General features: G+C 47.3%; 1 protein-coding gene and 1 long non-coding RNA gene across 8 annotated transcripts in view; one reads left to right on the top strand and one right to left on the bottom strand.

The window, feature by feature from the left end:
- MAP7D1 (MAP7 domain containing 1) overlaps nt 1-4,293 on the bottom strand; it is a 56,281-nt gene extending 51,988 nt beyond the window's left edge. For 2 of the 7 annotated variants that reach the window (XM_053398869.1, XM_053398874.1), the window contains exon 1: nt 3,672-4,290. In XM_053398869.1, the coding sequence (XP_053254844.1) occupies nt 3,672-3,735 (64 nt within the window). In that variant the 5' untranslated portion in view covers nt 3,736-4,290. Of the gene's footprint in view, nt 1-2,500; nt 2,600-3,671 lie in introns of those variants that run through there. The other 5 variants (XM_053398871.1, XM_053398875.1, XM_053398873.1 and 2 more) reach the window with 4 other exon arrangements.
- Nucleotides 4,294-4,626: 333 nt separating this feature from the next.
- Nucleotides 4,627-14,895, top strand: part of LOC128418820 (uncharacterized) — a 52,234-nt gene continuing 41,965 nt past the window's right edge. Inside the window, exon 1 of the long non-coding RNA XR_008331765.1 lies at nt 4,627-4,889. This is a non-coding gene — a long non-coding RNA (uncharacterized LOC128418820). The remainder of the gene's footprint in view (nt 4,890-14,895) is intronic.

Genomic DNA, 14,895 nt, shown 5'->3' with positions numbered 1-14,895 from the left:
TTGAATGCATAGATGGAGAATTGAGAGTGGTTTGTGACATTTACATCAGTATTTCTCCAGCTGTTTTGGACTACAACTCCCATCACCCCTAGCTAGCAGCACCAGTGGTCAGGGATGATGGGAATTGTAGTTCCAAAATAGCTGGAGAGGCCTAAGTTTGGGAAACACATTATCTGTTCCATCCATTTTTTGCCTCTGGGCTCACATGCGGCACCCAGAAGGTAGCCCAGGAGAGAATGTGGTCCTCAGGCTGAAAATAGAGGTTCAGATGCTGGGGCCTGAACTTGGGACCTTCGGTATATAAAGCATGTGCTCTACGGTTGAACCACAGCAGTATTGTCTGCAATGACTTGGCAACAGTTCTACTGGAGTTTTTCCCAATAGTACCAGAAGATGCCAGGGATTGAACCTGGGACCGTCTCCGTGCAAAGCAGAAGCTCTACCACTGAGCTATCTCATCCCTAGTGCACATGCACAGAGAATCCTGCGCACAAACATTAAAATGCATCATGCGGACGTGGTACAAAATCCTCCATTTCATACACTATAGATGCTGAGATGGACTCTGAACTGTTGAAAACCTACTGTAGGGCAATTATGGTTTTCTATCCTATCTTTAAGCACTGCCTTGGCTTTCAGATCCATGGAGGATAAGCTGCTGCATAGGAAACAAGGTAAGGAGCAGGCAGAGGAAAGTGTTATCCTCAACATGTCAACAAGCATGACCCCATGATCATGCTGCAGGATATTGGAGGCTATGAGCTTCCCTTCATCACCATCCATCACCAACACACAGCCCACATTGCTTAAGACAACTACAAGTCATACTATAGGGACAAGATCCTGCATGGCCCACACACAGGCACACAATTCAGGCCCAGAATACAGCAACGCAGAGTTCGCCTGCCCCATAGCTTGGAATGGTGCAAACGACTGAGAGGTCTCTCCAAGGGCATGGAAATGATCTCCAGGCACTTGAGAGAGAATCAAATTAGCACCAAGGGGGCCTCCTGTCAAGCAGCCTCTTAGGAGAGGGGGAAGGGAGGGGGGAAGCACCACCAGGCCAAATTTCCTTGCGGCCTTTATGCTGTTCATATTCCAGCCTTTGCCTGCATGTTTCCAGACATTTAAAATCCCACAGTGTGCAGTTAAGTCTGGCTCCAGATCCCCTGTGAGGTTTCTATGGGAAGTAGCAACTTGGGGGTGGGAGTGGCTCCTTCCACCTCCATACCTCAGAAATAGGGAGCTACTTCCCATTGCTTCTCCCTAAGTACACACTTTGGAAGCCTGGAAATTTGGGCCAGGCCTTTCCAAACCTAAAAAAATAAATAAAAATGAATCCAACCTCATCCAGTCAAGCCTGTTGGCCTGGATCCAAAAACTGGGATTTTGTTCAAATTGATTTCCACACATCTGCATTCTCAGAGCATCTGCTTTGCATGCAGAAGGTCCCAGGTTCAATCCCTGGCATCTCCAGGGAGGACCAAGAGAGAACCCAGCCTGAAACCTTGGGAAGCCACTGCCAGCCAATGTAGACAATAATACTGAGCTAGATAAACCAATGGTCTGACTCAGTATCAGGTAATTCCCTGTGCCTTTGTCTCTTTCTGCATCACCTCTGAGCTACCCCAGCCCAAAAACCTAAACACCTTCTTTTACCCAGGCCTTCCTACTTCCCCATGTAAAACCTCTGGTGCTTTCCAGTAAATGCACCACTCGCTGCATACAACACACTCAACGCCATCACTGGCAGTGAATGATGATAGGAAGTCCCCCATATCCCTATGGTTTTGCCACTCCTCTTTCTTTTCGGTTGTTTCTTCCTTGCACTCAAGTCACCAGTTACTTGGCAGGAGTCAGCAAAACCCAAAATAAGACAACTCACAGACACTGCTTCATCTGGCCAGGTCCCAGGCATGCTATAGAGGCCTCAGAAGGCAGCCACACCCCTCCCTACTTAACCCAGCATTTGCCAATTACATGGCCTTCGGAACAACCCCCTTGCTACTTCCAGCCTACATTTTATTTGGCAAGATTATCCACTGCGTAACTACACCAAAGTAACAATCTCACTTTCCCAACATTCAGAGAACAAAACCAAAGTTCACCAGTCGGGAAGAGATGGTTCCACTTTAGCTCACATTTTCATCCTGGGGGGCGGATATTAGTAGCCCCACAAGATTCTGACAAAAGGCGTAACCAAGAACTTCAAACCTTAGGAGTTCAAAGTAAGTTGCAAGGCGAACATATTGATTCGTGAGATCCTTAACACTGGACCTTGTTTATTTGCTGTCATCTTCTAAAGCCTGTCTCCGAAACTGAGGACAAAGGAAATGGCCAAGCCCTGAAGTTTTCAAAGGAACTTTAAGCCCCAAGCTGCAGATGATTTCAGAAAGCAGGCCTTTAAAGAGTTCTGGACAAAAAAACAAAAAACAAAGCAGAACTCCAAAAAGAAACCCAGAATGCAAATTCTCTACAAATGAAGCAAACACATACTCACACTAGCACACAAAACGTCCTGTCCAAATTCTAGCCAACACAGCCCACCCACATGTGTGCCGGCAAAAATTTCCAGGCTGTACAACAGAGACAGGATGTTGCCCTTGCAGACAAGCAGATATCTGGTGTCTAGCGGGAAAATGGCAAAGATTATCTCTCTCTGTTTGACTGCACACACACACAACTGGCAAGATGCTAAGATTCCGACAAACTTCACTGGCAGAGGACCAAGAGTTCCATCTCAAAATGTTCCCCAGGGACAAAAAATGACCCTTTAATTGGAGAGCCAGCCCCCAACTTTTCCCTCCAAGCGGCAGGGAAGTTTAATCCATTGTGGGGCTGGGCCCTGCCCCCCTTCCCTCCCGAGTCCACCCTCTCACAAAAACCCCAGTCGCACAAGCAAGAGCAGAACTAGGCCCACGACGGAGCCCTTTCTGTGGCCACCCGAGGGTCCTGGCCCTGGACACCTTCAAATTCGGCTAGGCTGAACTTGGATCGGCTTTTCTTTTTTCTTTTTTTTTCTCTCAACAGCGACCAGGGGTTGACCTCCCCCACTCACAAAGTCAGAAGAAAGGGGCAGGTGGTCTCCTCGATGGCTTGGTCGCCTCCCAAAGGCAGCTGTCGGGAGGAATGCCAATCCGGGGTTGGGTAGGGCTTCGGACAGAGGGTTATTTATAAACCCCACATCAGTGACCTGTGGAAGGCCGGGCACCCCCTGCCTCAATATCACAGCAACGTGGCCTCCAACCGGCCCCCCTCCCAAAATGCTCCCTTCCCCGCATGGGGGATACGGAATCCTAGTTAAAGAATCAATACTGTATCCTTCTTCACATCCATCCAGCACCCCCGATTCCCCCCTCCCCAAAAGGCCCCTGTAGCAAATGTCCATCAGGCACAGCCAGCCGCACAGACAAAATAGCCAGGCGATGAGTTCATGTTTTTGGAAAGGGGGGAGAACAATTAAGAGAACGAATGTTCTACAACTTGCTGCAGCAAACAGACACCCCCGGACCCCCTTATCTGTGCCCACTCGCAGATCTGGGTGGAAATCCGGACACAGATTCAAAGTCTGTTGTCTCTTTCCTCCTGTGCTCCCGCCCCGCTCCGCCGCCCTTTCAACAATTTGCAACATCATCCTCTAAAAATGACTTCTTAGCAGAGCAAATATTTACCTCGGATATCATCCGGCTGTTGCTTCACCGAAAAGGCCTTTGCTGCCTCTTCCTTCTTCTCCATGGTGGCTTCTGTGTATTTTTTTTTGAGGAGGTGATGGATAGGATGGGTGTGATTTCCCTCCCCCACCTTGTCTTTCTCTCCGGGTTCTTATTAATCCCTCCCTCCCGATCCTCTAATTTCTAAAGTAAAGCAGAAATAAAACATATAATCCTATTAGAAACAAAAATAAATCAAGCCCTTCCTCTTTTTTTCATTCCTCCTCCGCCTCCTCCTTCTTCAAGATGATTCCAGCTTCCACCACAGTTTCCGGGCGTGTGGAGGGTGGAGAGAGAATATCCAACAAACTTGCTTCCCGCAAAGAGACTCATAAAATTATCTTCTCCGAATGCAACAATATTGGGGAGGAAGCCCCCCCTCCTTCAAATAAAAAATCCTTCTAATTTTCCCTCAGTGCTGCTGGAATTTGAAAGCGGGGGGGGGGGCAATATTTTGCAGCCAGGGAGACTGAAAGCAAATCAAGGGGGATATATATATATTTAAAAACACCACCAGCATAAATCAACCCCGTCCCCCCTTGTCCAGTTGCAGCAACAGCAGCAGCTGATATTGCAAAGAGAGTTCCAACTATTGTACAGTCCCTGCCTAGTCTGGCCTCTGAAGCTGGGAGCTACCATGACCAGGGAGACAGAAGGGAGGGGTGGCAGCCTTGTTTTACACTCACGTCATGCTCACTTCAGCCCGACTAGAGTATAAAGACACATACAGTTGGGGAGCCGAAATTATTTGGACAACGTTTCAAAGCCCTTGGACACCGAAACTAAAAGAGTAGCTTTGGGAAGCCCAGATTGCCAAACGTACGCACCCCTCTTTGCTTCTTCCTCTTGGTCGCGGCCGTGAACATGTTGAGACTCTGAAAGGGTGACTCATTTAGCAAAAGGGGGAAAAGTTGGTGGGGGGAGAGAAGAGAGAGGATGTAAGATGAAGCCTGTTTGGGGGAATTTCCAGGGCAGATGTGGGGGGCGGCACTCACCACTTCACTTCCTTTACCCGTCATAACAGAAAAGTATGTACAGGCATTAGACGGGGCGGGGGGGTGTCTTTAACTATTTTTGTGAGGACTCCCAGCCGTGGGTCTTCAGTGCCACAGCTGGGCCTGACCGCGTGTGCACCACCACCACCCCATCAATTTGTCATGCTCTCCTCATCCTGATCTGGTGAGTAGAGCTGTCAGCTGTTGTGTTAAAAAATTCCGGGGGGGGACAAAAAGCCCGACCACTTCGAGCCAGGTGCTTCAAAGCATATGCAGAGTTGTCTTCCCCAGAGGGAAACATTTTCCTTTTAAACATTATCCAAAGGAAAGTGTCTGTGATGGACATGATCCATCCAAACACTGTTCAAAGGCCTAGTGTCATTTGTCTGAGAAAATAATTGTTTATTTTGTTTCTTTGCTTTTAACAAGGGAATTAGGGAACACAGGATCTCTCCAGATTTGTTGGGACACCAAATTTTACCAGCCACATAACCCCCCCCCCCGTATTTTTATTAGCTTTCAGTATAGCAAAATACAGATTCAGCCAGCATAACTTGTATAACCAGTGGGTAAGGAAAGTATGCACACTCTACAGTATCAAGAATATGTCATTTCACATTTTCATTACTTTTCTTATGCATGTTATTATTTTTCACTGATGGCAGCCACATAAAGAAAACGAATGAACAGGAGCCATAAGCATGTGCAGAGTGTGCTTTTAGTTCAGAATTGAACTAGCTTTCCAAATAAATTGCTGTTCCCCTTAATTTGCACCTGACCCTTCTGGAAAAGTAGCACCCTTTGCCTTTATATCTACCTTAGATTAGATAAAATAAAAATAAATAACAAACTTGTAAAGTGCAGTTAGTGAATTGTAACGAAACTATACTCCTTAACACTCCCACCACTTGTTTTTAGTACATTTTAGAGATGCTGTAGGGATTCCTGTGCATATAGAACTGGGGTGTGGCAGTTCTTCAGGATTAGTGAGCATAATAATTAGCAGTGAAATCATCGCAGGATGTGGTCAAGAAATCCAGGGTCCCACTCAGCAGAATGTGCAGGAAGACCTCCAGATGCACCAGGGTTGGCTTTCCTACATTTTGAAGTGATAGTAATGCACATTGCCATCTAAAAAGCCCCGCCCGCACCCCCTAAGACCATTAAGTCCAGAATCTAACATTAGCTAAATGCACCATCACTGGGTATAATTTTGTGTTGGTAGCATTAGTCAAACGGGGAGACGGAGATCACATCTGCACCACCCATTTAAAGGTCTCTTGTGCCACTTTAAGAGTAAGGGTGCTGTAGGTCTGTGACAAAGAACACTATGCTTTAAATGCATGGTGCGGATGTGACCAGCACTTCCACTGCCGCATATGAACTACAGGGAGGGCAGTAGGTCAATGGCAGAGCACTTCCTTTGTATGCAGAAGGTCCCAGTTTCAGTCCTGAGATCTGCAGATAGGTATTGCAAATGTCTCCTGTCTGAGGCAGCTGGGTTCCTATCAATACCATTGAAACATGGCAGTAGTCATGGATAGATGCATCCCTGGCTGCCACAGCAATTCTCTCCCTCACCCAGTCTGAGGCTGTTTTGAGAAAAGCAAGACAGGAACTTGTGGCCCTCCAGGATGCTCATCCGCTCAGGCAGCGTGAGCAGTCCGCATAGAACTGTAGAGTTGGAAGGGACCCAAAGGGGCTGATGGGAGTTGTAGCCCACAAATATCTGGAGAGTCCTAGTTTCCACAGACCTGAAGTATAGGAACAGGAGAACACCCTTACATTCCATCCCCAGTGCAGACTGTGCCCAGAAATTTGAGTAAGTCTTTAATATTCCTCCTTCCCTGCCTTAAGACCAGGCATAGGCAAACTCGGCCCTCCAGATGTTTTGGGACTACAACTCCCATCATCCCTGACCACTGGTCCTGTCAGCTAGGGATTATGGGAGTTGTAGTCCCAAAACATCTGGAGGGCCGAGTTTGCCTACGCCTGCTTCAGACTATAAAAATAATAGATTCGTGTCCAGTTACAGAGGAGTACAGTAGCTAAATAAGCTGGCAAGAGGAGGCTGTGGTTAAGGCAGAGGCGGGGGAGGGGGCAGCGACGAATGGAAATACATCTGCTGAAGAGGTCCTACGTTGGGGCCAGGAGGAGGATTGGAAAACTGTGGGGATTCCTTCCCATTCCATGATTGTATGCAGGGGCCTGCCTGTAGGACATGGCAATGGAAGAGCATTAGCAACAGAGAGGCAGAAACACACAAGGGAGAAATTGATCTTCCTGGAGTGCGATTCAAAATCCAATCTGGGCAGTTTAGTACCAGGCCCTGTGTAACTGAGGAGGAGGAGGAAGCTATCTGGGGACAACGCCTCTGGGATGGGATTAAAGGGGTTGGATAATACGTGTGGGGCAGAGGAGACTGGAGGGATGGTCTGCAGGAAGCACACTCTCCCCAGCATGAGAATAAGGTCAGGCACCTTTGTGCTGATGTGCTGAAGCTCTGCTGGAAGAAAGTGGTGTGTCTTCTGCCCTCGAGAGCTCAGGGCAAAATAAGACTTCTTTTAAAGTGCCTAATTCCCACTGTAGAAGCTTGCCACTGAGCAACAAGCACATCCAGCTGACTGGAATCTTTCCTAAACACACTAGCCAGGCAGGTTTCCTGATCCCTGCTCTCTGGAAGCGTAGGTGCTTGAGCATGATTCAGATAAAAGGAATGGCTGGGCACCGATGAGTTGGCACACTCAAAGGGTTTCCTATTATCTGCAGCAGAGAGAGAGAGGAAGGGACACCACGTCATTTGCATGACACACACCAACTTCAGGTGCGGCTCAATAGGTGAGGGTGTTAAATGGGACTTTAGGTGGGGCAGCCAGTGTGGTGCCTTCCAGTTGTTGGACTCCAGCTCCCATCAGCCCCAGCTGGTATGCTCAAGGGTCAGGAATGATGGGAGGCTGTAGTCCAATAACATCGGTTCCCCCTATGAGCTGTTCCCAGCAACAAGGCCAAACTCCAATGTTCCTAGAATTGCCTGGGTTTTTAACTGGCCCTGTGTCTTTCAACAGCAGCTGAACACCTGTAAACATTTAGCTGTTGACGTTTTCCCTGCTAGGGAGGTGCAGTGATGCAGAAAAACTTGCCTGCTTCCGTGTTGGGTGAAAGATTCCTGCATTGCAGGGGGTAGGCTAGATGATCCTCGTGATCCCTTCCAACTCCACAGTTCTATTATTCTATGTCAGTGTGTCGGGCCGCAGTTAAAGCAGGGGTGAGGAGAGTAAGGCCCAAAGGCCAAATGGGGTCCTCCAGGCACTCTGCCTGGCTTTCGGGACTCCTTCCAGGCCACACACCCTCCCCAGCAACTCACTTACTTTGCAGCCTCCTTAAGGGATTATGCCTGGCTGGAATGTTTTCTTCAATTCTGACAATGGTTCTTGCTTGTTTGGATGGTGGGCAGAGAGGGATGTGGGAGCACGGAGAGAAACTAGCCTACTGTACAAAAGTAAAATTCATGTTTGCTGCTCTGCCCACATTTGCCTCTGGCCCTGCCCACCCTGGGAACACGGCCCCCAGGAATTTGCCCAGAAGGGAAGGTGACTCTTTAGCGGGTTTGAAACTAACTCTTCCACATCACAGATCTCTAAACCAGACCTTCTTTCTGAAATCATCTCCCGATTCACACTTCATTCCTGCTTCTTCCTTAGAGAGCTTTAGTCCCTGGCAAGTCAACCTCTCTTAGCACCACCTGTGCCATTGCATCTGCCACCAGGAATAGCAGCTGCTGCCTTCTGTGCAGGTGTGCAGGTGACCTTTTCCTAACTGGCAGTGGTTCACTCCTCCCGCTTGAGTCTCCGTGGCTTTCAGGATGGAGAACTGCAACTTCAAGGAGCTCTCTGGCAATGCAAAAGGGGCAGGAATTGTCACATTTTTTTTGTATTGGCTGTACTCCTGAGCCTTCAACAGCAAGCTGACACACAGAAATTTAAGCAACTGAAGCTTGGTGTGTGTGTGTGTGCGCATCAAGCTCCTGTTAAAGGCCCAGAGGCAAGGCCAATAAAATGTGGCAACCTAATCCACGTGAGATCCTCCACCCATCCATGTTTTGCAGGTAGGATGGGAAAGTGCCCGGCTTGTTTATCTGAGCACAGGAACTCCTGAAACAGAAAGTTCTGAGCAGAGGGCTGTTCAGATGCTACATTTTTCTGTATTACCTCGCCCTTTGTTTTTGCTGGGCTTCTGTGCTTTAAATAGAAAAAAAAAACCTACACAAGAGGCAAAAGTCCCAGACCTGGAACTCATGCCATTAACAGCATCTTTCTGTCTGCACCTATTGAATTTCTGTCTACCACATAATTGTGGCTGCACTCTGAATTGTGGCCAGCTTACCCTGATCCTACTTCTCCTCCAGCAGTGCATCCCTGCATAAGAGGCAAAGGTTTCCTGCGAAACTCTATCCAGCCCCGTCTGCCTGCCTGACTCAGCGCCAGGAGAATGTTGTAGGCAGGGAAGCAGGTCAGGGTGAAACCTGACTCGCCCGACAGAGAGACAGGCCTATTCCAGAAGCACATGGCAGAGATGAATGAGACAGACCTGCACAAACTTGGGGGAGACTGAAAATTTCAGCCACTGAAATCAAAAGGCATTTTCCAGTGGTCCATTTGTGCTGGCGGGTTCAGCGATTTGTCACCATGTTGCACTGCAAGGATTGTGATTGCTCCATTGTGAGCCCAGAGGAGAAGCTCAACATCACAAAATGTACTCAATTTAGAAGCCCACAGCCAATAGTGGGCAGAGTCTTTCCCAGCCCCTACCTGGAGGAAATGCCGGGGATTGAGCTTGGGACCTTCTGCATGCAAAGCATGTGCTCTACCACTAAGCCACCATGTCTCTTCCTCTTACCTGACCATTTGCTTCCTGGAAATAGTTCATGAGCCCAGGCTTGCTTTCTAGCTTTGCTCCAGTCTCTCTTCTTCCTTGACTCTTCATGTCCATCACCCATTGTTTCCTCAACTCCTTGCCTTTTAGGCTACTACATACTGTTTAGGTTGACCCACATGTAGCCATCCTGTCTCTCCACCAGCCCTTCCGGCACAACCATTTTCCTGTCTGCATAGCATCCAATTTCTCCTCATCTTACTTTTGAGACCTCAGCTCAGTTCCCCGCCTCGTCCATCATTTCCCCATCCTCCTTTCCTTTCTCAACCTGCTTACCTCCTGTGTATATTATATTCCCTCCCTAGACCTCTTCCCAGTCATCAGCCATTTGTTAGGTGAGTTTTTAATGCCAGCAGGATTCCCTTCCCTCACACAACTCTCTTTATGTGCTTGAAGCACATGCCTATTATACCAAAACTAATGATAGCCATCTTCAGATATCTGAAGGGCTGTCACATGGAAGATGGAACGAGCTTGTTTTTTCCTGCTTCAGAGAGCAATCGGTTCAAATTAAAAAAAAGCAGATTCCAACTAAACATCAGGAAGAACTTTCTGGTGGTCAGAGCTGTTCAATAGTGAAACAGTTGCCCTTGGGAAGTTGTAGACTCTCTTTCCTTAGAGGCTTTTATTAAGCAGAGGTTGAATGGCCATCTTTAGCTGTGATTCCTGCATTGCAGGGGTTGGGCTAGATTACCCTTGAGGGGGGGTAATCCCCCTAGCTTGCCTTCTCCTTCTTGTGTGCAGCTTTTGGCAACATGGCCAACATTATTTATCATTCCACATTGGAGATAGTGTGAGTTTGGCGTGTTGTTGTTTGCATTTTAATCTGGTGTTAAATGAAGTTCAACTGCTGCTCAAACAATGTATTGAGGCACTACATTTGACTTTTCATGTCAGACCCCAAAGTTAGAATTTCATCAGGAGAATATTCTCCACCACACTCCTGCAGTGACAAGAGATTCCACTTTCGGTGTAATTTTCCTCTGTGGCATCCTTAAAGGCACAGTGGTCCTCTCTGGGCAAAGCACCCAGCTGCCCACATAATTCTGCCCAGTGGTTCCCATAAGCTCAGCATGTTCATTACCCACATCTCAGGGCTGACCTTGCCTGGTCCCTATACTTCAGAGGTGAGAGAAGAACAGCTTGCATCTCACGTGACATCCTGGGGCTCTATCATAATTAACTCATAGATTTTTCCATAAGTCCCAGAAGGGCAACCGCTTCTGAGAGGAGGCAGGGCAGGAACTCAATCTACAGAAAAGCTATATTGATTGATTTTCCGGTCATTATATAAACCCTGCCGACTGGCTACACTTCCAGTCACCATCCCAACACACCACAGGCAGTGGCTGATGATAGCCGTGGCAGCCAGGAATATATGAGGGCAAGCTTTTCCCATATCTTTCTTGCTACTGTGCCAGGAAAAGCTGGATGCTACATTTCTGCCTGGAAGGATGCTGTTAATTACATTGGAACTGGTCCAGTAAAAAAAACCCAACAACTATCATTGGCAACCTTAATTAATCTCCCCTCCGTCTGTGGCACTTTCATGTTTGTTTGTTTTAAACCTCGTGAAAATTCACATTTATTCTTGTACACATTAGCAGTGGAGAAGCCAGTGTGGTTTAGTGGTGAGGAAGTTGGACTAGGACATGGGAGACAAGAGTTCAAATCCCCGCTCAGACATAAAGCTCACTGGATGACCTGCAAAAATAGTAGATCTCTGACCCCCTGTGACCCTGGACCTCTGTGAACTTCTTTCAAATAGGTTGCTTCTTGAATCTTGTAGGTCCCCTCGAGCAAATGGTCTTAGCAGCTTCCGGCTTCTGCAAGACTCCTGAAGAGGACTGGCAGCAATACAAGAGAGACAAAGTCTTCTCTCTCTTGTAGTCTTTGTTTCCAAGGAACAGAATCCAGAATGTGTAACTATGCAGGCAGTAGGCAGACTGGATCCTGAAATTTGTCAACAACAGCATCCACCCCAATGGTGACCCTGTGAAAGCACATCCCATTCCACTTCCTTGCATACAGGCACATGGCTCCCATTAATTCCACTGTTGGTTGTGGAGAGAGAGTGAAACCTGCCCTCTAGCCCTGATGTTGGTGACCTGATGTGTGGGCAATGTGGCATGTTGCATCATCCACCTCACCTCCCAGGAATCTTTACAAAAACATGCCAACACACACACGCACACCAGTCATTTTTCAAGTAGCTTGCTACACCTTCATGTGACATCACTCTTCCCGTAGCAGTTTCTCTCCAGGAAGGCATCTGGCGTGATCCTACTTCCAAGCTACCTTACACTTGCATACCTTAGATAAGGGGAACCAGCTCTTAGAAGTAAACCCATCCTTTTAGAGCAATGCAACCGTCATCCCTGGCTCACTAAGAGAGTCTGGGGGTACCCCCTACTGAATTCCACACTGCTTCCTGGACACCCTTAAAAATACCATTGCTTTTCCGCACTCCATTTCACTAACTTGTGCAGTTTGGCGGGTTCAGTGTCCAAAGAACAAAACATTGTATTATTTATTGGTTGAAGTAGTTTCACCTCTTGGGCTTGAAGATGGATGTTGCCCTCCTACTCAACCTCTCCCTTTGAGGATCCAAACAATGCTTTAATATTCCTTTGAGAAGTACCCTAAGAATCCAGCAATGTAGTGAATCAAAAAGATGCATGAATCTGCCAGCTTGAATAGTCAACATTCTCCCAAACATTTGAGAACCTCTCAAGTTCTCCCAATTCCCCTCTTACCAACGATCAGTATCTGCCATCACCTAGTAAAGGCATAAAGAAGATTGCTGCCTTAATTTTTGTATATGCTCAAGGCAGTCTTGGTCTTAATTTGGGCAGCTAAAAAGGCAATCTACTGGTAGCTGGACTTGATTCCTGGTCTAAGTCACCGACTTGGGCAAAATCTTGGTCCCTCAGCCTCACTTAACCATCAGAACTGGGAAAGCCAGTTCACCACCTTTTAGGCCAGGTGTCAGCAATTTAGGCCAAATCTGGTCCCTCTGGGATAGGTAAAATAAAAGCCCCTCTGACCAAACCTTTTATTGTGCATGCTTGCATGATTTGTACTCAGGATGGTATCTGGGCAGTTATACACAATTCCCACTTTCAACATGGTTTGTGCCTACAAAAGTTTTGGGCCAGTCATATTGCTTCTTTCCTCATCACTGCATACTGCAAATGTTCGGGGTATGTGTGCTGTCCCACTTGTTGCACTGTAGTGAAGAGTACCCCTCCAAACAGCAATAAAGTAGTAACATTGGGGAAGTATCACAGAACAACCAATAAAGCTGAATGATGTGTAAATCCACCACTACTATTGCATCCATGACACCTGCAAAAAAAGAAAGAAAGAAAGAAAGAAAGAAGGAAAGAAAGAAAGAAAGAAAGGAAAGAAAGAAAGAAGCCCACCAGTCTGGGGGAGCCCTTAGCCTCCCACCTCTCCCAACTGTGAACTCCAGAGGCAAAAGGAATTTGTAGATGAAGATGGAAACTGGCCATAGACATTGTAGGGATGAGGATTGTTCCTAGACAAACATATGCCACGTGGTCCTCCAGAAAGCAGAGCAGCTAGCTAGCCTCATAACCTCATGATAAGTGGGAAGGTGGTGGAAACATGTGCAAAGCCTCCACCTGGTGGACTCACGGTCACATTGCAATGATATTTCACAGTGGAAGAGAAAGGGGAGAAGTGGGGGCTGCTATGAGCCCCAACCCAATCAAAAGCTCTTGATTACCTTGGACAAAATTAGCAAAGCGCTGATGGTTGAGAGGAGAACTAAGAAAACACAAGAAGTGGCATGGTACAGGTCAACTGTGCACTGATGCACACCATTTTTAAACAGATGCCTGGCAGAAGGAAAGAGCCACTATAGCTCATTGGCAGAGCATCTGCTTTCTATGCTGACGATTCCAGGTTCAACCTCCCCTGCCTCCAGTTTAAAGGATCTCAGGTAACAGAGACCGAGAATTGATGCTCCCCAGCAAGACCTGTGGCCTGACATCATATACGGCAGACTCATATGTGCAACAAGTCAATTTATGGGGGAATAACTTTTTTACAGTTTTAGCTGCCATGGCTTCAACAAAAGAATCCTGGGGGTTGTGGCTGGATGAGGATGCTGAGCATCCTTATGCTGAGTGATAAGGAGAGAGGGAGGGGGGCAGTTCCCTGGGGAGACTAAAAGCAGAAACATGGCCCACCTCTCAATGGAGGCTGCTCAGTTAGGGTGAAAGGGGCATTGCCCCACAGTCTACCCACAGCCAGCCCCCACTTGCCTCTCTTCTTACCTGCACCCAGCTCAAGGGTTGGCACTGCCTGTCAGCTTCCTCCTCCTTAGTCATCATCATCAACCTTTTATTCGACCGTCAGTCAGAAAAAAGTACATTTGTCAATACACAGTTAAAACATCCAGGAAGATTTTAGAGCTTAGCCAACACTAAAATGGGCTAAACAGATAGCCCCATATCAATACAGTCAATTATAGTCTTGCGACGCTTAAAAGCTAAAAAAAGAAATTTGGCCACCAAGGAAGGTATAGCTCTAGTGACATTATTCAGCAAGTGTAAAACCTGGTTTTCTCCGGGTAGGAAGCTAAATTGACATAGGAGTGGGTCTATAAAATTTTGTCTAAGCTCTGCATAAGAAGGGCAAGTCAAGAGAATGTGTTCGGTGGACTCAACCACACCCATGGCACAATGACAGGTTCTCTGGGCGTATGGTACTCCCCTGTACCTTCCCCACAATATCGCAGAGTCAAGGACATTTAATCTAGCCGCTGTAAGAAGTCTGTGGTATTCCACATAGTGGATTTCTGCAAGGTCCGATAAATCTGGTATGGTCCGATAAATCTGGTCCCCTAGGAACATCCCTGGTTTTACCTGGGCTATGTCCTCTTGTCTGGCAATGTCACTCAGTCTCCGGGAGATCACAGCTCTAGCTTGATTGTACGTCATAGACTCAAAGTAAAGGTGAGACAATCCGCAGGATTGAACCTCGTTAATGACCTCCCTTTCCCATGATGATTGGAAATCGTCCCTCAATATCAAGGGGGCAATACCCACTGGTTTAAAACAAAGCTTGAGCCATAGCCAGAGCTTCGTCTTCAAGGCCACATACCGTAGAGCTTGCCAGCCAACCTCTAATCTCATAACCGCACCCACTACCGAGGGGGGAATCCTAAGGATGGCTCTAAGGAATCGTGTTTGGATAGAATCCAGTTTCAAAAAATCGCTACGGGAGCC

This window comes from Podarcis raffonei, chromosome 8 (genome assembly GCF_027172205.1).
Source record: "Podarcis raffonei isolate rPodRaf1 chromosome 8, rPodRaf1.pri, whole genome shotgun sequence".
NCBI classification, from domain to species: domain Eukaryota; kingdom Metazoa; phylum Chordata; class Lepidosauria; order Squamata; family Lacertidae; genus Podarcis; species Podarcis raffonei.
The sequence above is the reverse complement of the archived record's forward strand: the minus strand, read 5'-3'. Positions and strand labels throughout refer to the sequence as shown.